The 23,263-nt window shown below is 36.9% G+C and overlaps 1 protein-coding gene across 2 annotated transcripts in view; it reads right to left on the bottom strand.

Annotated features, from left to right (window-relative positions):
- Window positions 1-23,263, bottom strand: part of MPP7 (MAGUK p55 scaffold protein 7) — a 228,545-nt gene that overhangs the window by 167,526 nt on the left and 37,756 nt on the right. For both annotated transcript variants that reach the window (XM_084876093.1, XM_084876092.1), the window contains one exon: window positions 15,141-15,294. In XM_084876093.1, the coding sequence (XP_084732219.1) occupies window positions 15,141-15,177 (37 nt within the window). In that variant the 5' untranslated portion in view covers window positions 15,178-15,294. The remainder of the gene's footprint in view (window positions 1-15,140; window positions 15,295-23,263) is intronic.

Raw genomic sequence — 23,263 nt, 5'->3', positions numbered from 1 at the left:
AGAAATATTCAAAGTGATGAAAAACAAGGACCTATAACCAAGATTATACTACCCAGCAAATCTATCATTTAGAATTGAAGGTCAGATAAAGAGCTTCACAGACAAGAAAAAGCTAAAAAAATTCACTACCAAACCAGTATTTCATGAAATGTTGAAGAGTATTATTTAAGAAGAGGAAGAAAGAAAAAAAAAAGATAAAAAATATGAACATAAAATGGCAACAAATAACTATCTATCAACAATTGAATCTAAAAATCAAAATAAACAAAGAAGGGATCTAATGAACAAAATAAACCAATGAATAAAATAGAACCAGAGACATGGAAACATGGAACAAACTGATGAATCTCAGAGAGAAGGGGAAGGAGAAGCGGGAAGAGATTAACCAAAGAATTTATATGCATATATTCATTACCTGTGGACACAGACAATAGGGTGATGAAGGCCTAGGGCAGGTCAGAAAGTGGGTGGAAGAAACAATGAAGGGGGGAGATAAACATCTGTAATATTCTCAACAATAAAAATTTAAAATTAAAAAATAGCAATAATAAAAATATATATATATATATATATATATATATATATATATATATATATATATATTATTGATTTCAAAGGAAGGGAGAGGGAGAGAGATAGAAACATCAATGATGAAAGGGAATCATTGATCAGCTGCCTCCTGCATGCTTCCTACTGAGGATCATGCCTACAACTCAGGCATGTGCCTTGACTGGGAATTGAACCATGACGTACTGGTTCATAGGACGACACTCAACAACAGATAGAGATGTTTTAAGATTTTAAAACTGCTGTTTAGAAACTGAATATTGCAATCTATACTTCCCTTTCCAGAAGAATGTTAAATGGCAAATGTTGGCTGTCTGAAATCATGAAAAATATACTAATGAGAATGCTTTCAGTACAAAATATGCTCATTCTATAATGCAGTTCATTAAGCCCAATCTACACGTATGTAGATCAGGATCTTTATATAACTTCACTGACTTATTCATTTGGTTTAAGTTAAATGTGCTACAGTTGGCTTCTCTGTAGCCTTGCTACACTGAAGGATAAACATATCTGTCATTTTCCTTGAAGGAAAAAAAAAAAGATTTTTCTCCCAACAACTTATGATCCAAGTATGTTCTTTCTAAGCCTCTGGCAACACAAGTGACAGAGGGGCATCAGTACTTTCCATGCAGATTTAAGTGCTGTAGCAACTTTAAGAACATAGTGTTGGCAATGTGGCCCTGGCAGCAGGCTGCAGTGGAGGCGCTGCTGGCCCCAGTGGACCCCAACAAGAGCTGGACCATGGCAGGATAATGGAGCAGGTGAGCGGGCAGCAGGTGTTAGGTGCTAGACCATCAGAAAACACAGATATTTATACATAACAATTCATTAATAACAGCAAAATTACAATTATGAAGTAACTATGAAAGTAATTTTATGGTTGGAAGACACCACAACATAAGTAACTGTATTAAAGGGTCATGGCATTAAAGGTTCTCAAAGGTTGAGAACCACTGCATTATAGGGTCAATGCAGTGATCCAGGAACGGAGAGTAGAGGCCTGTACCCAGGGAGCAGCCAGTGGGAGTTACGGGAAGTAGTCAAATTCTGGAGAAATCGCAAAAAAAAAGAGATAATTATAAATTTCTATCTGAATGAGGGATGTGGAAAAAAAAAATGACTCCAAGGCTGTTTGAAGTTACCATCAGTGTGCCAGGGAAGTTCAGTTATAAACATATTAAGTTCAAGATAACTACTGGATAGCCACGTGGAGATGTGGTGGGCAGCTGGAAACAGGAGTCAGGAGTCAACAGAGTGGCCTGGGCTGAAGATATATCTTTAGGAGTCATTGGCATATGGATGGTATTTAAAGCATGAGCTTGCATGAGTTCCTCAAGGACATGAGTGTAGCACAGAAAAGCAGTCAAGACTGAGTCCTAAAGTCTCCAGAGTTAGGAGATCAGTGGACAAGAGGAGCTAACAATCATTCAGAGAGGAGAAGGCGCCAAGAGTGTGAAGCCCGAAAAACCAAGCAGGGAAAGCCCTCACTGGTTTGGCTCAGTGGACAGAGCATCAGACTGCAGACTGAAGGGACCTAGCTTCATGCCTGATCAAGAGCACATGCCCAGGTTGCTGGATTGATCTCCAATAGGGGGCGTGCAAGAGGCAGACGATCAATGATTCTCTCTCATCATTGATGTTTATATCTCTCTTCCTCTCTGAGACCAACAAAAAACAAACAAACAAAAAACAACAAGCAGGGCAAGAAATTACAAATGATCAAGCTACTGACAGGGCAGGCAGACCAAGGGCTGAGAATCGCCCACTCGGACTGAGCAATGTGAATTTTGGCACTGTGATGAGTGAAAAAGACTGGATGAAGAGCACCAAGAGTATAAAGAGACATGTTGGAAACTGCAGCTATAGACAACTCTTACAAATATAGTAAGCAACCCTTACAATTTATTACAAAAGAGAATTGATGTTTATAAGGGAACGAGGTTAAAAACATTTTTCAAGATGAAAAAAATAACACATGTTAGTGTTAATGGCATTAATCCACTAAGAGAAATTCTGGCGATGTAGATAGGAAGGGATTTGCTGGGATGGAGTCTAGCGCATAAGTGGCAGTGTAGCTTTAGACAGAAGTGTGGATAGTATACTTGCAGTTCCACGGGGGCAGAATGTGGGTGCAGGGAATATGCAGCAAGTCGCTGATGATCACTGCAATGCTTTCAGTACACTAGGAAACTTGGTTGTCTGCTGAGACTGAGCACAGGACAGAAAGCATTTGCATTTGAGAGAGAAGACAGGAAGCAGTCATCTGGGAGAATGGAAAAATTGGAAAAGTAGGGAAAAGTAGTGTATAGGTGGTATACACTAACAGCAATATGAAAAATTAAAGCTTATATTCCCTTTGATCCAGTAATTCACTCGTAACTCATTCATTTACTTCTAGGTGGCCTGGGGGGCCCACACCCAACCGTTACCAGTGCTGAGTCTAGAAGAGAAACCAAAAGGAATAGGAAACAATTACTTCATTTGTGCTGTGTGTAGTGCTACACTGCTTGAGTTTTTACAAAATACAGGCACACCTTGTTCTATTGTGCTTTGCTTTATTGCACTTCACAGATGTTGCAGTTTTTACAAATTGAAGGCAAGACCCTCCACCAGCAAAAAGTTTAGGATTCACTTTATTGTGATACTTTACTGTAGTAGTAATACATTTGAGGTATGCTTGTAGACATTACTTTTACAACTTTAAAATTTTCACTTCTGAGTAATGAATCTGACATAAATCTTTTCCCAACAGTATTCTAATAACTCACAACTTCCCCTCAAATTCTGTTGCAGCCACAGTGGACTGCTATTTGCTATACCCTGAAAAGTGTAACTATATCCATACAATCTTCCAGCAATTCACCAGATAATTAACTTCCTGGTGATTGCTAATGCTGTCACAGTCTCCCCGTCAGGACCACTGAGATTACCTGAAAGACAAAACAAGCAATGCTAACATTCTTACCTCAAAGTTTCAGGAACAGGTTTAACATAACACACTTGACAACATTTCAAGGGCTGTGTGTAGAAAGCGGGCAAACTCCCAAATCCCAATGCATTTCAAAATCCCACCTGGTCCTTTCCCCTCCCCACTCCACAAACACTGATTACCATGTGCCAGGCACCCCTTAGGAACTGGGCATGCAAAGCAAACAAAAGTCATCCTGCATGCAACATGTAGACTACACTGAAAATAAATATGAAATGTAACTGTGAAAAGCACTGAGAGACAGGGCTGTGGCACTGTGAAAGGGTAACAGTGAGATGGGAAAAAGTTCATGTTCATAAAAAGTTTCCCAGGGACATGATAATTGCGCTGAGATCTGAGAGACGTACAGAAGTGAACAAGGTGATGATGGGAAACAGAAAAATCTGGTAGGAAAAGAACTGCACTTACAATGGCCCTGGGGTAGGATGCTTAGACCCTGGAGCCAAATGACATAAATACAAATTCCAACTCTGCAACTGAGCATTAGTTAACATCTCTGTGCATCCAATTCTTAATCTACAGAATGGGCATAGTAGCACTAAACTTACAGCATTGTGATGAGGATTAAATGAGTTATTTGTAAGGCTCAGAATGATGCCTTACTTTACAACCTATATAAGTAGTTTTTAAAATAAAACAGATTCCAGCCCTGGCTGGTGTGGCTCCATTGCTTGAGTGTCATCCTGAGCACCAAAAGGTCACCAGTTTAGTTCCAGGTCAGGGCACACACCCAGGTTGTCAGTTCGATCCCTGGTGATCAGAGTGTGTATGGGAGGCAATCCCCTCTCCCCCGCTCATTAATAAAAAACAAATTTGAAAACACACACACACACACACACACACACCAAAAAAATATTTTAGCCCTAGCAGGGTAGCTCAGTTGGTTAGAGTGTCATCCCAATATACCAAACTTGTGGGTTTGCTCTCCCATCAGGACATATGCAAGAATTAACTGATGAATGAATAAATAAGTGGAACAAGAAATCATTGTTTCTCTCTCTCCCTTCCTCTCCCCCATCCTTCCTTTCTCTCTCTAAAAACCAATTTTAAAAAATTCCATGGGATATGGGCTAGTGGAAGAAGGCAAAGATGGAGAAAATGGGGAACATATGTAATACTGTCAACAATAAAAAAGCATATATTTAAAAATAATATAAAAATAAAACTAATTACAAATTAAATGCAAAAACATATGTATATGTCCAAGCATCAGGGAAACAGATTACAAAATGTAAGTTTATCGTGCTAAAATACATTAAGGGAAAAGAAGGCTTTTCACAATAGGCCATAAAGATAGGCAATGAAGGACCCCGTGCAGTGGATAAAGAGTAAACTAAAGAAATAATAATGATGAAAGTGATCACATACTCCTGACCCAATTTCAGCCCAGATACTTACATAGTAAAGAATAGAGAGGAAGAAAAAAAATGACAAAATGTTCCTTGTCCTCAAACAGTTTAACAACTTTCAAGAAAACATAATGCAATAAATGAAAGAAACATCAATACCTATAATTTTGGTGATACCAATATTAATGTATTCATTGACAATTTCTGACAACATAGGCTTATGTAAGCTGTTTTCCAATGCCTGGTCCTATTTCAAAATCCACACTAAGGGGCCAAGGAACCAATCATTTGTCATTATAGCAGTCATGCTATAATAATGGTGAATCATCATACAGAATGCTTTAAGTGATACAGAAAAAACATTAATCCTATCATTAAAATATTTATATCTACTTTTCTCTTCCCCTCCAGACTACCAATGTTAAACATAATAAGCATACTGGAGATGATCAGCTATGTCATGATAGAGTTGCCTTACTGAAATATACTCAGAAAAGATCTAACAAATGCTCATTTAAATTATTTAATTATTCTGGATCTTTGGGCCCTTTACTCTTAAAGTGACGGTGGAAAATGGATCATCCTAATATATAAAAAGCCAGGGGCTGTCATGACTGAAACACCCAGATGGATGAACGATCAACAGGCTGCGTGGGACAATAGGCTGGCAGGGGGGTTAGTGAGGGATGACCAAATGACTGAACAGCAGGCTGTGTGGGGTGTCCAGGCTGGCAGGGGGGTTAATGAGGGACAAACGATTGAACAGCAAGCTACTTGGGGCTAGCAGCCCAGCAGGGGTCCGAGGGGGGGGAGTTGGGGGAGAATAGGCTGGAAGAGGGGGACAGTGAGGGAGCAATGAGGGTGATTAGGCTGGCAGAGGGGGGACAATAAGGAGCAACCAGGCTGACGTGGGAGGTGGTTGGGTGTGACCAGGCTGATGGGGGGACAGTTAGAGGCAACTAGGCCAGCAGGGGGGGGGCAGTTAGGGGCGACCAGGCTGGCAGGAGGTGGGCATTAGGGGCAATCAGGCAGGCAGGTAAGTGAGCAGTTAGGAGCCAGCAGTCCAAGACTGTGAGAAGGATGTCCATTAGGGGGGGTGGGCTTAAACTGGCAGTCAGACATTTCCCAAGGGGTCCCAGATTGGAGACGGTGCAGGCTGGGCTGAGGGGGACCCACTCTCCTGTGCACGAATTTCATGCACTGGGCCTCTATTTAACTATAAGATCAATTTTGTCATTATAAGCTCTGTTATTCTCATTTTGGGGGCACTACTAAACCTCAGTGAATTAAGGTTACATCCATAAAATCTGAGATACAACCAGTCAGCAATATAATTCATCTTAAGAGGTAGAACTCTTTTTTAAAAACATATCTTGCTTTCCAATGTAATGTCAAATCTCCCACCAACTGTTCTTAGAGTTTTTGATATAATTAACATATTCATAAGAAAAAAAGTCAATGATTTCTATTTTCAGATTCCTGCTTACCGTTTAAATGCTTAAAACTTTTAAATAAATTCTATCTCCTATTTCAAAGTTATATAGTTCTATAGGAATGTAGAAGAAAACAAAACACTTAAGGGTACCCTTCACACAAGCATATAACATCCTCAGAAGTCAGAAAAGGTGCTTCAATCAAGAATTGAGATAAAAAAAGGTACTAAAAGCCTTTATCATTTACAGACTATTTCACAAAATTCATCTTTATTATAAAAAATATCTTCTGAGTCATTTAGATGGGGTCGGGAAGGGAAACAAAATATTGGATAAAGAGAAATAAGGAAATGTATTTACAGAAATGAGAATAAAGTCATAATGCTTTGTGGAAGAGGAAAATTACTAGAGTTGTCCCATTTGTCAAACAACAGAGAACTGTCCTTTCATCAAAAAGACTACCAAGTATAGACACACCATCTGGACTACATTAAAAGCCATCCAAGTGCAAAAGAAAAGTATAAAAACCTCTAAGTTACCCAAGTGCTTATGGCTCAGAAAGCCTAAAGAGAACTAGGCAAACAGAATGTGAACTCTAATTTTACTAACTTGGATTACATTGAAGATGATTCATATCTGCTTATGTTGACTTGAAGCCTAAAAGAACATAACAATGCAATTTAAAGTTACTGGTGGACCTAATTCAAGTGATAAGTAGATAACAATACAAAGTACCAATGATGACTAACTTCAACTCAGTTAAAGTTAGGAGGAGACTGCAACAGTCTGATGGAGCCCCCATTCACTAACAGTAGCCACCATTCACTAATGGAAGGGAAGCTGGAAGGTGGGAGGGGGGTCTGCTGGGGGAAAGTAGAACATTTTAATAGTAGAGATATAAATATTCAGATTAAATGGTCAATATGACAGTAAAAGTACTCATCCATTTGGAAAACCCTGTCCCCATACATTTGATAACAAAATTGTATGTGCAAAGCAGATAAGCAGTTTCATCTGTTCCATGGTTAGTGGGAGCTGATGACAGAATGCAAGCTGAGGCAGATATACACAAGATTGACTAAATACTAATAAGCCAAAGGGAAGAAGAATGTCTCGTTTTAAGTGAATACACTACTGAATTGCAAACATATATTGGTTATTAGAACATTAAGACACTAATACGACCTAATATGAAGTGTTCTAGTCAAAGAATGCAGCCCATATCTTAGGCAATGACACCTACTGGCATACAATCAAAACAGCATCAGCAATACTACATCCAAACATAATGAACAAAAAAATATCAAGACTCAGGAGTGTCAAATTCAAAGTAAAATTTTATTAAACAGAGAAAAAGATTTTGCTATCTAAAAAAAGATAATATGTAAAAAAAAAAATAGAACAAGAGAGTTATATACCAACTTACACCTACACATCTATGCCACAATCAGTATATAATGTATCAGTACATATTCTAGATATTCTGAAAATTCAAGGAAAAAGATGACAAGGTATAGATAACTGATCCACCTACATAAACTATAAAGAAAATTCTGTTTAGGACAATTTATTTTCTTTGCTTTTTTCACAATATTTGGACAAATATAAATTATTACCATTAAATCAAAGGAAATTAATTAAATGCTAAAATGTGATGTTAATTCTCAAAATAACATCTCCAAAACATGAAAGCATTAAAAAATACAGAAACATAAAGAAGTGAAGAAATTTTCCACTTAAAAAAACTGCTTCTATAAAAATATAATATTTTGTACAAGACAGTAACTCTTAAGAGAATAAATGGCTCAGAATTTGATGAAAGTGTTCCTGCAGTGAACAATGCACTCTTCTTGCAGATTCCAGATGCTCAACATTCCTGATTCAGAATGGAAAAATTTACTGTTAGTCTAGAGAAATTTAATATCACCATTCTTGTCATATCCTTCATAGCTTCATTATTAGAACAAGTCTGTGGAAGCTATAAACCTATTTAAATGCTAAAAAAGATGTTTGCTGTGTTCAATCAGATTAGATAGTGTAACCAACCAATATATTTAAAAATCATATACAAAAAGCTGAGAAAAAGCAAAACAAATATATACTTATTTATGGTTTTTTTTCCTGAGGTTTCATATTTTGTATTGTGTACAGTATAGCCAGGCATAAGCTCAAAACATTTTACTACAACCAAGAGCTAATAAACACTAAAGAACATATATCAACGCCCAGAACAACATTATAAAATTTTATTACATTAATAAAATGGGATACATCAAGCTTTAAATTTTCCACTTTGTCAAAGGTAAAATAATCAGCACTATTCATTGCCATTCATAACAGGCCTCAATTTTTCTAATTTAAAGTATGTTTTATTTCCAAAAGTACCTATATTACTAAAATGCTTTAATACAATCCTACTAGAAGCATTCTCTTTGTACACTCTCCCTCAATTGCAAATAATTTATTAAAGCATTGAGCAAGCTGAGTTTTTAAATATGGGTCAATTTAAATAATATAATATTGTTGTTTGATTATACAATTGCCTTAAAGTCTATAAAATCAGGTTAACAGAGGGTAAGAGCAGACACCTGTATATAACTTTCATTTTAGAAGTGATGCCTGAGATTCTAATTTGTGTTAATTATGTATTAGCAGTCTATGCCTTACACATGACATCCACTTCCAAAGCAAAGAGAACAGTGCTTTGATTCCTAGCAGTACCTATCCAAAAGATAAAACAAAATGAAAAATACTTCTAATACTTTAATGAATTATACTCTATAGCTATCTTTTGGAAAAAGTGATTGCATGTATGAAATCTACATTGAACCAGCTAGTTACGGGGCCTCCTCACCTGGAGCAGTCAGCAATAAAAGCTAAAGCACTACATTTCCTTTATTGTTGTTAATATTATGATAGGATTTATTTCTGTTTACTACTCTTTCAGTATTTATTATACATTTAAAACCTAGCAGAACATGCATTTCTCATACAACTACTACAATCACAAACAGAGGAAGAATGGATGCTGAGCCTGTTTTGCAATCAAATGAATAAAAAATATCGACTATGTAGTTGACTCTTAGCAAATAGTATCAATAGCTGCCATCATCATCTTTATCATAGCATCTCAGAGATTTGCTAATTAAATGAAAGAAAAGCCCTGAGGCAGAGTTCAAGAGAAAAATGTCTTCAATGGCTTTCTTCTCAAGTACAGAATCTCCTCAACTTACGATGGGGTTAAATCCCAACACAATATTTTCAATTTATGATGGGTATAAGAAAAAATGCAGTTATTAAACCTCGCTGAGCTTAGCCTACCTTAAATGTGCGAGAACACTTACATTAGCCTACAATGGGGCAATTATCTTCTATTTCAGCTCAAGAGTAATTGGCTTCATCTTCTTCTCACCAGAAGCAGGAGACACAGATGGGCATTTTGCAGAAGTAATAGGATCAGAGAACACAAAATGCAGTGCCAACACACAACACAGCACCCTGTAGAGAAAGCATGTCAAACTCACATCTGGAGAGTCGCATACCTCCTTCTGGCTACAAGATTGACATGCTTGCTGTAGAGTATCATTGTTCACCCTCACGATCACATGACTGATGGGAGCTATGCTCACTGCCATTGCCCAGCATCACAAGAGAGTATGTTGTGTCATACCCTGTATCACTAGCCTGGGAAAGGATCAAAATCCAAAATTCGAAGTACAGTTTCTACCGAATACATATCGCTTTTGCACCGTCTTTACATAAAGTCCAAAATTCCAAAGTTAAACCATAGTAAGTTGAAGACTGCCTGTGTTCCTCTGAAATATCCATCACGATATCCTCAAGAACAATGTTGCACAACAGAGCAATAGTTACATATTTAAGAAAATTCATGTTTTCAAAAATAACCATTGTTTCAATGGGGAAAAGTTGTGGTAGGAGAGAATAATTCCCAGCTAATGATAATGATAGTATTTTATGCATGAATTTTAATAATAAAAGAAAAAAAGATTCCCAAACTATGAAGATAATGTAAGAAGCCTTTGGGACAACCTCAAACATACCAACATCTGAATTATGGGGTCAGAAGAAGAGAGAGAACAAGATATATTCATATAATGGAATATTATTTAACTAGGGGAGGGAATGTTCTGATACATGCTATAAGATGGATGAACTTTCAAAACATTTTAAGTGATATAAGTCAGTTACACAAGGCCAATTAATGTTATGATCCTATTTACATGAAATATCCTATATAATAAAAGCCTAATATGCTAAGTGTCCAGTCATCTGGTCATGCGTTCAACCAAAGTATAATATGCTAATGATATGCTAAGACCTCTCGCTATGATGTGCACTGACCACCATGGGGAAGATGCTCCGACTAATCAGTTATCTTGCTGCTGGGATCCAGCTGATTGGGACTGAGCAAAGCAAGCCAGACATGCCTTGGAGCTCTCCTACGGTCCCTCCCCAGGTGGCCAACCTCCCGTTTAATTACACAGTACAGAAACCTGACAAATGCTATTCAGCCCATTGATCAACACCAACAGTCTTACATCAAGTTCATAGTATATACCCAAAATATGATATGACAATGGCAATTTACATCAGACAAATTGCAGTACAGGGAAATTCTACACCTGACCAGGACTCCTGGAAACTGTTGGTCATCAAAAACAAAGGAAGTCTGAGAAAACATCACAGCCAACAGGGACCTAATGAAACAATCACAGCTAAGTGTAATAGGAGATCCTGGAACAAAAAGATATTAGGGAAAACTAAGAAAACCTGGATAAAGTATAGATTTTCATTAATAATGTATCAATATGGATTCATTAATTGAAATGAATATAACAAACTGAGATACGATGTTAATAATCAGGGAAACAAGATATAAGGTATAGTGAAATTCTTACACTAGTTCCATAATCTTTCTGTGAGTCTACAATTACTCTCAAAAATAAAGTCCATTAAAAACTTTAAAAAAAAAATAACAGATCACAATAGCCAAAAAAGTAAACTCAGAACACATGTACTACTGGTATACAAAACAGGGAATATTAGAAATTTATGTCTAAAGGATGGACTTTTGAACAAAGTGATGCTAGAACTACTAGCTGTTCACGTGGGGAATTACATTGCTGCCTCACGTTACATACAAATTATAGTTGGACTAAAATTCCAAATGTGGAAATCCATTTTTTTAATTATTAAAGAAAAGTTTAGTGATGACCTTCATGAAAAGAAAGGTCATCGTAAGCAAAAAAGCATTAACCATACAGAAAAGATTGATTTGTCTACATAAAAGTTTTCAGCTTCTACAAAAAAATGATACTATTTAAGGAAGAAAAAAATAGGACAAATGACTGGCCATAAGAAATGGTGTTCAACCTATTAAAAGATTAAAATATAGTATACAAATAGAGAAATTTTAAAAAATAAATAAGAAAATGATAAGCCAATAGAAAAATGGGGAAAGGATATGATATGAATAGTAATAAATGGCCATTAAATACAGAGGAATAAATGGCCATTAAACAAATGGATATCATGTTTCCCCCATCAAATTGTTAAAAAAAAAAAAAAAATTATAAAAACTGATAACACAGAATCTTGGCAAGCATGTGGAGAAAGTATATTTTTTTCTTTTTTTATTGAATGTTTTGGGAAGTGGTTAATATATTTTTATATGTTTCAGGGACACAATCTATAGCATTGTGTGTTCACCACCCTAAATCCAGTCTCGTTCCCTCACCATTTATCCCCACTTTAGCCTCCTCCAACTCAGGGGAAAGGATCTTTAATGCAGTCCATGGATTAAGTGGTTTAACCACTCTAAAATACTATTTGACAGCATCTATTAAACATGCACATCTTTTCTACAAAAATATTAGAAAAGGACCAAGACCAGGGTTTTCATTACTGGTGCTCTATATTGTGACACTATGGAAAACAATGCATTATTAGCCTAAAAGAATGAGGCAGATATATAGATGTCTGTAGAGGCAGATGTATAGACAGACAGACACACACCCCTCCCAGAAATACCTCTCCAAGATACATTACTTGGTATAGAAGTAAAGTTATGGAACAATCCATAGAGAACAATAGAATCTGTGATTTAAACATAAAGGAAAAAAGTATTATACATAAAACCACACACTTATGTACATACGTAAGTAGAAAATTCTTAAAGAACACGCCTCAAACTGAAACAAAATGAGACCAGGGGAAGGGTGCATGGGAGGAATTCCTTTCCTTTTTTATCTAGGCATCTTTGATGAGAACGTTTTTATGTATTACTCGTAGAATTCAAAATTGTTTTGCTTAGTGAACTAAGCAGAAGGAAGGAGAGGGAGAAATGGTAGAAGTTTCATGCTGACAGCATTTTCCTACATGTGTAGTGTTGCATTGTTAGTCAGGTGACACTCTCCTGCCACAGGGGCATCTGCCCTGGAGTTAAGCTCACCACGGCTGCTCCCCCGGAGGCCTGATGTGGGAACAACAGCAACGACATTGCTGAGCATCACTGCTTATGGCACACGTGGCCCTGACTGCTTCACAGAAACTACAAGGAAACCATCGCCAGCTGATGGGTACACCATACCCTGGGTTTCCCTAAATGTAGTGTGACTCTTGGAACAGGCATGTCTTTTCTGCCTGACTCAAACCTTGTTGAGACGCACAGGTCAAAAATACCACAAAGCCAACGGTGAGTCACATCAGTATCTTAAATTTGCACCAAGTGAGCCAACTATGTGTGGAAAAATCCTTTAAAATCCTTAATAGCCTATGTTCTTTTTCATGACTGACACCCAAACTACCTCATAAACTATAAATACTCCATTTCAGTCATTCCCTGAGTTAATGTAAGCAACACTATTTTGCATTCAATTAAGCTAAGGCATTTTGGTGACTACCAAAGCATAAAACTTAAATTCATTACACAACTGTAGTAAATGTCTGATTCATATACATTTTATCTATAATTTCTCAAACCACTATGGAAAGTTAAATCAATCACTTTATATAGTGCAACATAATGTGGGACTATGTAAAAAGCGAAAGAAAAAAGAATTTTCCGAAGAAGCTGGCTTTCGAGTTATGTCTTGAAAAAAAATATATTTTTATGTAATTTAAAAATCAAAATCACTTCCTAAGAAAAACTAATCCTCAGTATAAATCACGGTCGGGAAAAAAATCCTTCTTCATGGATAAAAAGGAGACAAAACTTGCCCAAATATAAATGTTAATATGCTCTAAATAGCAAAAGTGGTATTTGCAAGTAGTACAAATGAAAATGCCAAATACAACACAAAACCAAATTTGTGACTCAGCTTTATAAATACGGCGGTGCCAGTAGCTGTCCAGTGTGAGATAGCTATTTCACCGGGTTACAGAATGGCATTAACAGAACCGGATTCAGTCTGTTCGGTGCGACACACAGAACTGTCTTGTTAGTCACACTCCAAGACACTTCTTTTGATGGGTCTTCAAAATACACAGCGGAGCTCCTCAACCCACTCACGTTCTGTTTCAAAGTTTTAGGGAGGGTCCGGAATCTGCATTTATTTAAAGAGCTGATTCTGGAGAATCCCAGGAAAGGACTGCACAGGGGCATTGACCCCGCCTCACCCCCTCCTTCCTGAATCTGGGCAGAAGCAGGGGATTTCACATGTACATATAAGCACGAGTTTTTTCCCATTCCTGTTACTCTTCATTCTAAGTATCACCAAGTCTTACAACTGATAATAACGTGAAATATGTCTGCTTGTTTTTATTAAATCCTTTAATATATATTTGAATAGTTTTTAACTCTGGTTACAGAAAGAAAGAAAATATAAGAATGGGAAAGGGATAATGTTTTGTTTTTTTAAAGGGAAAAAAAAAGTGAGAAGTCTGAAGCAAGTATGGCAAAAAGTTTATATCTGTTATTAAATCTGAGTGAAGGTTAATATGAATATGACTGGACAGCAGTCTCCCCCTTATCTGTGGTTTCACTTTCCACAGCCAACCAAGGTACAAAAACACTAAATGGAAAACTCCAGAAATAAGTAATTCATTCGTTTTAAATTGCCTGGTGTTCTGAGTACCCCAATGAAACCTCGTGCCTTCCCCCTCTGTCCTGCTCGGGACATGAATCACCCCTGGTCCAGCGTCTCCCCGACGCAGATGCTCCCCACCGTTAGTCACTGAGCAGCCATCTCAGTCCCCAGAGTGACTGCCACAGCCTCACAGTGCTTATGTCCAAGTCACTCCACTTCTACTTAGTAATGCCACAGTCACTTAATTTTATTACAGTATATCGCTATAATTGTTCAGTTTTTTATTAGTCCTCGTTATTCATCGCTTAGTATGCCTTGTTTATGAGTTAAGCTTTATCAAAGGTATGCACATATAGGAAAAAACAGTACACATAGGGTTTGGTACTGCATGCGGTTTCAGGCAGCCAGTGGGTCTTGGGACATATCCTCCGCAGGGACGGGGTGACTGTTGTGTCTACCACACTTTTCTGTATGTTTCAAATACTTCATATTTTTTAAAGAAATGTAAATAACAGTATTCCAAGAGAAAGTACGAGCGGATCAGCATACGCCACCCCTACCTGGCAGCGGCAGCAGCCAATGCCCTTTGATAACTTGTATCTTGGAAGTCTACACCGATTTTATGCCCCTCATCTTGTTTACAGAACAAGCATGACCTGCTTGCCCTTGCTAAACGCTACGCTGTTTTCCACTGTGATCAGGAAGACTGAAGTGAAGACGGGAGGAAAGCGCCCTTCTTGGGCTCACATACCTGTGTCACTCCCAGGTCCTGTTGACAAGGCTGGCATGATGCAGGCTGCAGGCTAGACGCCGCACTCCGCGCAAATGCTCTCCCGCAGGGAATTCCAGCTCCACGGCCCGCAGCCACGCTGCCTACCAGGATTTATATATCGCACAGGCCGTTTCTACAAAGAAGAGGAACAGTGTAAAGTAATAATAAAAACAAAGATTACTCAATGGCAACATTCTGTAACTAACTCATATACCAACATTCTTCAGGATTTTTCAGATTTTTTTCTACATGTTACATACAAATATTAAGTGTGAGAGTTCTTCATTTTGATGTGACATTTCTAATTAAAAATATGACCTTAAAAGATTTTTACTGTTAATCTGAGGACTGCTGAATGCATAGATGGAGAAAGTAAAGAAGCTTCTTTAAGCCAATGCCATTCTAAAATTCCTCCCCTCTGTTAATCATGATTCTAAGTTACATTTCTAATGTAGAACAGACACTATAAATTATCAACAACTTATAACTAATTGTAATTTTTAAAAAGAGTTCATCTTAATATAACAACTGCAGAGTTCTCTGCAAATAACCTTTGAAAAAAAATACTAGAATTGAAGCAAGATGTTGTTATAGATTTACAGAAGTGTTCATCAAAATAAGCCTAACAGTCCAAGCTAATATACAAAAATAAATTTGTTTATAAAAACTAAGCTTTGGTGTATCTTGGAAAACATCAATTTTCAATAACTATTTTAACTAATGTTTATCCCAAATTAAATAGTATAAAGGTACCACTATATAGTAGCTAAGAGCAATTACTCTAGAGTATAGCCTAATCTCTAATCCTGTGAGCTCTGTGATCTAGGACAAGTCATTCAATCTTATTAATTCTTAAACTCCTTGTAGGCTAATGAAGATATCAGCAATTTAAAATTGTTTCACAATTAACAACTGGCATATAGCAAGCAAATAAAAAAATGCTGGCTATTATGACTGGAGTTGTCTAATTCAGGTAATAAGATTATAAAATGCAAACATAAAAGAAAGAAGCAAGATTAAAATGTACATTGTCCTGACACCTAGGAGACCATGTGTTTTAAATTTAGACCACTGCTCCTAATAACGGAAAATACATTGCATTTACATTTCTTTAGAAATCAGAAGAACTAAACAATGTGTTTAAGTTCTTTTTTAATGGATTTTCCCCAGTTCTTTAAAATTCAGTAATTTAAAAGTCCATTTTAACATATATTATTAAAAAAACAACAGACATTGTAAACACTCAAAAACTGCCTCACTTCAATTCTAACGCTTTTAAATTGATGATTCATATTACAGAATAATAAGTGAGCTTGCCAAATTTCACTGGAAAAAAATCCAAACTGTAAAATTCTATTAAAGCTTTTTAAATTAGCTTTTTAATTATCAAAGTGAATGTTCATAGAAAAAAAAAAATCACCATCAAATAGACTACGTTAGACCAGACTGGCTATCTGGTGCAATGACTTGAATTTTGTTTGTTCTTATTACAAAGGTTGACAGAGTCAAAGAATGCAAATAAATCCACATGGAGAGGAGTGTTAATTACAAATTAGGGCAATTATTTTAAATACCATATAAAAATATAAATCACAAAGCTAAAAATAAAAAATAAGTGAGAAAAAGCAAAGTTTCATTAATGGCCATCACTGATGCTATTCCCCCCAATAATTAAAAGGCAACTCTTCTTTGCTTTTTATAAATTATTCAAACAATCAGGATAAAAATTCAACTACATAAAAACATTCCTAAATGCAAACACAAAGAGAGTAAAAAACAGACCATACATAATTTAAAGAATGCATTTAATTATTCTACTTTTGTTTTACTGCTGAGAAAAAAAAAGAGATGGTTAGAATTTGTAAAGTGTATGCACACACATTTTTACAATTAGGACAATATATATGTTGTATGTGGGTAGGCAGTTATTATATGTATCTGTCTATAATTTAAGCTCTTTATGCCATGAGAAAAGTTCTAATTTGTATGGTACAAATTGCTTCACTCCAGAAATACATATACCATGCAAATTACTACTTTCTTCACGCCTTAAAAAACTTATAATGTTTCACTTTTATAAACCACCATATACACCATAAAATACCATATAAGCAAACATGCTTATATCAAACAAACCAACTATTAATACTAAGACATACTACGACAACCTTACATTCCACATCAAAATAACCTTCTGAGTTGATACTGCTGCTGTACATATATCCCATATGTGAAAAGCCTTAGCATTTCTCACTTTATTTCATAATGAACACTCAACGTTAAATTTTTCCAAAGTTATAATATTTAAGAAATGTATGCTACAAAGTAATTATCTTCTCAGAACATATATAAGTATAATAAGAAATAGTTTGATGTAATACCACCACTAAAATGCTCAGTATTTTATAAAACAAAACAGAGTTGCTGGGTTTAACTTTCAAACTGAGCCAATCATGTAATTGTTGTTTTTTGCTAAATTTATTGAAAATGCATTGGAATTTGTCAGAACCCAGACATAATTATCACTGACTGTTGTATGGAATCAATTTTCTACAATGCAAAAATACCAGCTGTTATAGTATGTCCTGAGAGGGATTACGGAATATTCTTAAATTGAAGTTCAATCCATCTTTCCATAAAAAAGAGAGAGCCAGGAACATAGCGGTATAAAGTGCACCTGAAGCATTTACAATACCCAACAGAACTATTACAACCATCCTTTAAAAAGGCTTATTTTTGAAATTTCATTATTCCAGTTGTACCTTGCTTCTATATATCACACTGTATCAAGTTCTTCTGGCGTCTATCATGTGGAAACAGTGAAATATGTGAATGTCTACAAGCTTACAATGTCCGATTTCTACTGGCTCTGGGTACCCCTTGGGCTGCTGTGGCACTCGTGACATCTAGTGGTCAGTCACAGGAGTGCAAGTGTTTGTAGCAAAGTTTTCTGAGTTTTCAGTAAAGCAAAAATTATCTTAATTGCACCCAGTGAAATAGTCATCAGGAAAAAAAAATTAAATAGGCATACACACACTATTAAAGAAGCACATCCTCTGCTTGAGTGTCCCCTGTATCTGCAATACTCAATATACAACACAACACTACTTCATTTCTGACACCAGAACTTGGTTTTTAAACATCAAGCAATTCTGTATCATCAGCCATTGCCCTAAAATTCAACTCAATTCTGACATTTTCTACCTGGAAAATGGCATCAGGTCCCACAGGTTACAGACTCAGTCTTAAAGGATTGCTCTTCCCCCTTCCAGTGTCAATACCAAGTCCAGGTTGTCACCTATGCTTCTAATCCAGGGGTGGGGAACCATTTTTCTGCCAAGGGCTATTTGGATATTTATACCATCATTGGCTTAATATAATTCACTTAAAAATTTTTATGTTGCTATGAAAAAAGCTCCTTGAGGTTGCCTTGGCAGGGCCAGATCAAATGATGTCACAGGCCTAACATGACCCGGGGGCCAGACATTACCCACCCCTATATCAATTAACAATAAATGAGAGGTGTCCGAAACCCCTTCCATCCTTGGGGTTGATTACTTCACTAGAATCACTCAAAGAACTCAGGATAACATTTACTTAATAGATGGCCAGTTTGTTATAAAGAACACATTCAGGCATAGCCAGAGGCCGAGATCCTTCCAGCAAGATATTTGGGACGAGGCCCTCTCTATCTCTGCACCTCCATACTTGCACAAACCCAGAAGCTCTCTGAACACTGTCCCTGTGCAACTTTATGAAGACTTCATTACATAAGTGTCACTGATTAATCATTGGTCATTGGCCATTGATTCAACCTCCAGGTCCTCCCCAGTGGGAGTGGGACTGAAAGTTACAACCTTCTAATCAAGGTTGATTCCCTGACAATCAGCCTCCATCCTTAGAGGATTCCCAAGAGCCACCTCAGTAACACAAACTGGGGTGTAGTCATCTGCAAAAAAAGTGACATATGTATTTCCTCCTTCCCAATCTTGATGCCTTTTATTTCTTTCTCTTGCCTTATTGCTCTGGCAGAAACTTCCAGAGTGATGAGCATGGGCATCCTTGTCTTGTTCCTGATAGTAGAGGAAAACGTTTCAGTGTTTCACCAATGAGTATGATATTAGCTGAGAGTTTATTGTGCATGGCCTTTATTATGTTGAGGTACTTTCCTTCTATTTTATAGTATTTTAATCATAAATAGAAGTTGTATTTTATCAAATGTTTTTCTGCATCTATTGGTAAGATCATATGACTTTTATCTATTGTTTTAATGTGGTGTGTTACATTGATCACTTCGTGTATGTTGAAGCATCCTTGTGCCCCTGAAATAAATCCCACTTGATAGTAATGTGCTTTTGTATTCATTTGTTAGTATTTTGTTTAGGAATTTGGCATCTGTACTCATCAGAGATACTGCTCTGTAATTTTTGTGTGTGTGTTAGCTTTGCCAAATTTTAGTGTCAGAGTTATATTAATCTCATAATGTGTTAGGAAGTATTAACTCTTCAATTTTGTTTTTGAAGACTTCGAGAAGGATAGGTATCAAATCTTCTTTGAATGTTTGTAGAATTCACTGGTGAAGTCGTCTAGTCCTGGATTTATTTTTTGGGAGATTTTTGATGGCTATTTCAATTTCCTCACTGTTTATCAGTATATTTAGCTTTTCCAATTCTTCATGATTTAGTCTAGGAAGGATATAAATTTCTAGGAACTTACCCATTTATTATAGGTTATTGAATTTAGTGGCATGTAGTCCTTCATTGTATTCTAGTTTGATACCTTGTATATCTGTGATGTCTGTGGAGCCTTTTAATTTCTGATTTTGTTTATATGGGCCTTTTCTCTTTTTTCCTTAGTGAGTCTATCAAGGGGTTTGTTATTTTATTAATCTTTTTAAAGAATCAGTTCTTTGTTGTATTGTTTTTTATAGAATCGTTTTGTTCTCTATTTCATTCAATTTGCTATAATTTTTATTTCCCTTCTGCTGACTTTGGATTGCTTTTGTTCTTCTTTTTCTAGTTCTTGTAGATATGTTAGTCTGTTTACTTGGGAGTGCTTGTTTCTTGAATTAGGCCTGTATTGATATAAACTTCCCTCTTATTACTGCTTTCCCCGCATCACACACATTTTAGTATGTTGTACTGCCATTCGCCTTTGTCTCTATACATCTTTTGATCTTCTTTTTTTTCTGACCCAATCATTTTTAGTAGTGTGTCGTTTAATCTCCACATATTTGTGGATTTCTTTACTTTTTTGCAGTTGATTTCTAATTTCAAAGCATGCTGGTCAGAGAATATGCTTAGGATAATTTCAATTTTCTTGAATTTGTTGATGCTAGTTTTGTGACCCAATATATGGTCTATTCTTGAAAATGTTCATGTGCACTGGAGAAGAATGTATAATGTGATGTTGAGGATTAAAGGCTCTGTAAATGTCAATTATGTCCATTTGGACTGCATCAATTAAGGCCAGTATTTCTTTATTGTTTTTCTGTTTGGGTGGCTGTCTAGCACTATTAATGGAGTATTAAGGTCCACAATGATGACTGATTTTTTTTGTGTCAGTTTCTCCCTTTAGTTCTGTGGGTATTTTCTTTATATATGTTGGTGCTCCCTGATATTAAGAAGTATTATGTCTTCTTGATGTAATGTACCTTTATCATTAGAAAATGTCTATCTTTGTCTCTTGTTGTCTTTATCTTATGTGTGACATTCTTTTTTTTTCTTTTTTTCTTTTATTTTATTGATTTTTTACAGAGAGGAAGAGAGAGGGAGAGTTAGAAACATCGATGAGAGAGAATCATCGATCAGCTGCCTCTTGCACACCTCCTACTGGGGATGTGCCCGCAATCCAGGTACATGCCCTTGACCAGAATCGAACCTAGGACCTTTCAGTCCACAGGCTGACGCTCTATCCACTGAGCCAAACCAGTTTTGGCTTGTCTTTATCTTAAATGTTTTGTCAGATACAAGTATGGCTGTGCCTGCTTTTCTGTGGATGTTATTACTAGAAGAATCATTTTCCACCCTTTTACTTTAAAACTACCTTTGTCTTTGCAACTTAGATGTGTCTCTTGTAGGCAGCATATGGTTCGGTTTTGTATTTTTTATCCACTCTGCTACTCTGTGCCTCTTTATTGGTGAATTCAAATCATTTACATTTAGGATAATTGGTGTATGAGGATTTCCTATAGCCATTTTATCTTTTGTTTCCTGGTAGCTCTGTGCTTCAATTAGTTATTTTCCTTGTGTTTCTGAATGTTGTTTTTATTTGGTGGTATTCCATACTTCTTTCTTTTTTCCTCTTTTTTAAAGCTATGTGTCTCAGTTGAGGTGTCTTATGAGTGCCTACCATTAGGTTTATGAAAAACAAAGTTTCATATATACAGTAATCCTTTTTTTCTTTTGAATGCATCTGATCTCCATCCTCCTTTGCAAATTCAGACCTCTATTCCTCCCCTTATATACTTTTATTGTCACAGATCATCCCTGTTTATGCTGTAAGCTTGTTGGTGATTTGACTTGCAGATTTGTGACCTTTTATTCATTGTTTCAGGTAGAATAACTCCCTTGAATATTTCTTACAATGGAAGTTTTCTGGTGGCAAAATCCCTCAACTTCTGGTATGTCTGAGAAAATCTTTATTTCCCCTTCAGATTTAAAAAATAATTTTGTGGATATATTATTCACTAGAGGCTCAGTGCACAAAATTTGTGCATGGGGTTGTGTCCCTCAGCCCAGCCTGCACCCTCTCCAATTTGGGACCCCTTGAGGGATGTCTGACTGCCCCTTTAGGCCCCATCCCATTAGGACAGTCAGATATCCCTCTCACAATCCAGGACTGCTGGCTCCCAACTGCTTGCCTGCCTGCCTTCTTGATTGTCCCTAACCCAAGCAGCTTTTGCCTGTCAGCCTGATGACCCCTAACTACTCCCCTGCCAGCCTGATTGATGCCTAACTGCTCCCCTGCCAGCCTGATTGCCCCCAACTGCCCTCCCTTGCAGGCCTGGTCCCTCCCAACTGCCCTCCCCAGCTGGCCATCTTGTGGCAGTCATCTTGAGTCCATATGAGGGCAGCCATCTTTGACCACATTGGGGTAGCTATATTGTGTGTTGGAGTGATGGTCAATTTGCATATTACAATTTTATTAGATAGGATGGCTAGTAATTTCTCTCTTCCAAACTTTTGAATTTTTGGTTCCTTTCTCTTCTGGCTTGTAGAATTTCTGCTGAGAATTTGGATGATATGTTGATTAATTTTCCTTCTTTTCTCTGGCTGCTTTGAGAATGTTTGCTTTGTCATTAACTTTTTGTTGTTGTTGTTAATTGTCACCTAAGGATATTTTTTTCATTGATTTTTTTTATCCAGATGCCAAAGAGCCAGGCAAAGACTGACAAATGCCTTGAAGTTCTCCTCCTCTGTGATGACCCTGACTTTGTCCTTCTTGTAGATATTTCATATGGGCATGACTGGTCCTATCAGTTGGGTGGCCAACTTGAGTTCTTCAGCAGAACTGTCTTCCTTCTTAGGATCTGAGGGCTTCCTTGGGAAAAATATGAGCTTGGAGCACAATACCAAGATTGGACCTGTTGCACCTCCTCTGATTCATGGAAATCTCAATGGTCCAAGCCATCTTTTGTCGATGCCAGGCACCCTTAACTCTTCCAAGCTGAAAATGATACCAGCTTTCATTTTGCTATAGTACCTTACAGTGGAGCATCACAATATGGGTCAGATGGATCTGGAGGTAGCATGCAAGGCACTGTGGCTTGCTGGGCCTTGCTTCTGGGAATGTTCCATGCCTTCTAGGTAAACCACATGGCAATGAGCCAGAGCCAGTCCTTGTGGAAGGATCATGCCATGTGGGCTGGTGGCTATGGATGTTGCCTATGAGCATTCACCAAAGGGGAAGGCCACCAGAAAGGTGGATTGACTCTTGAGCAGTGGCACATTGGTGTATCAAAAGCATTTTTAAAACCTGACTATTTAGTCAGGGACACTGACCTCTTTTTCCCTAGGTTGTCAAATTAAAAATTGGCAACAGCCAACACAACATAGCTATCCAATGAATCAAAATTATAACTCTTTTTTTTTATCAAATGG

The sequence above is a fragment of the Pipistrellus hanaki genome (genome assembly GCF_964339955.1).
Source record: "Pipistrellus hanaki genome assembly, chromosome: 1".
Classification (NCBI taxonomy): domain Eukaryota; kingdom Metazoa; phylum Chordata; class Mammalia; order Chiroptera; family Vespertilionidae; genus Pipistrellus; species Pipistrellus hanaki.
Note: the sequence above shows the minus strand (reverse complement) of the source record. Positions and strands in the feature narration are given on the sequence as shown.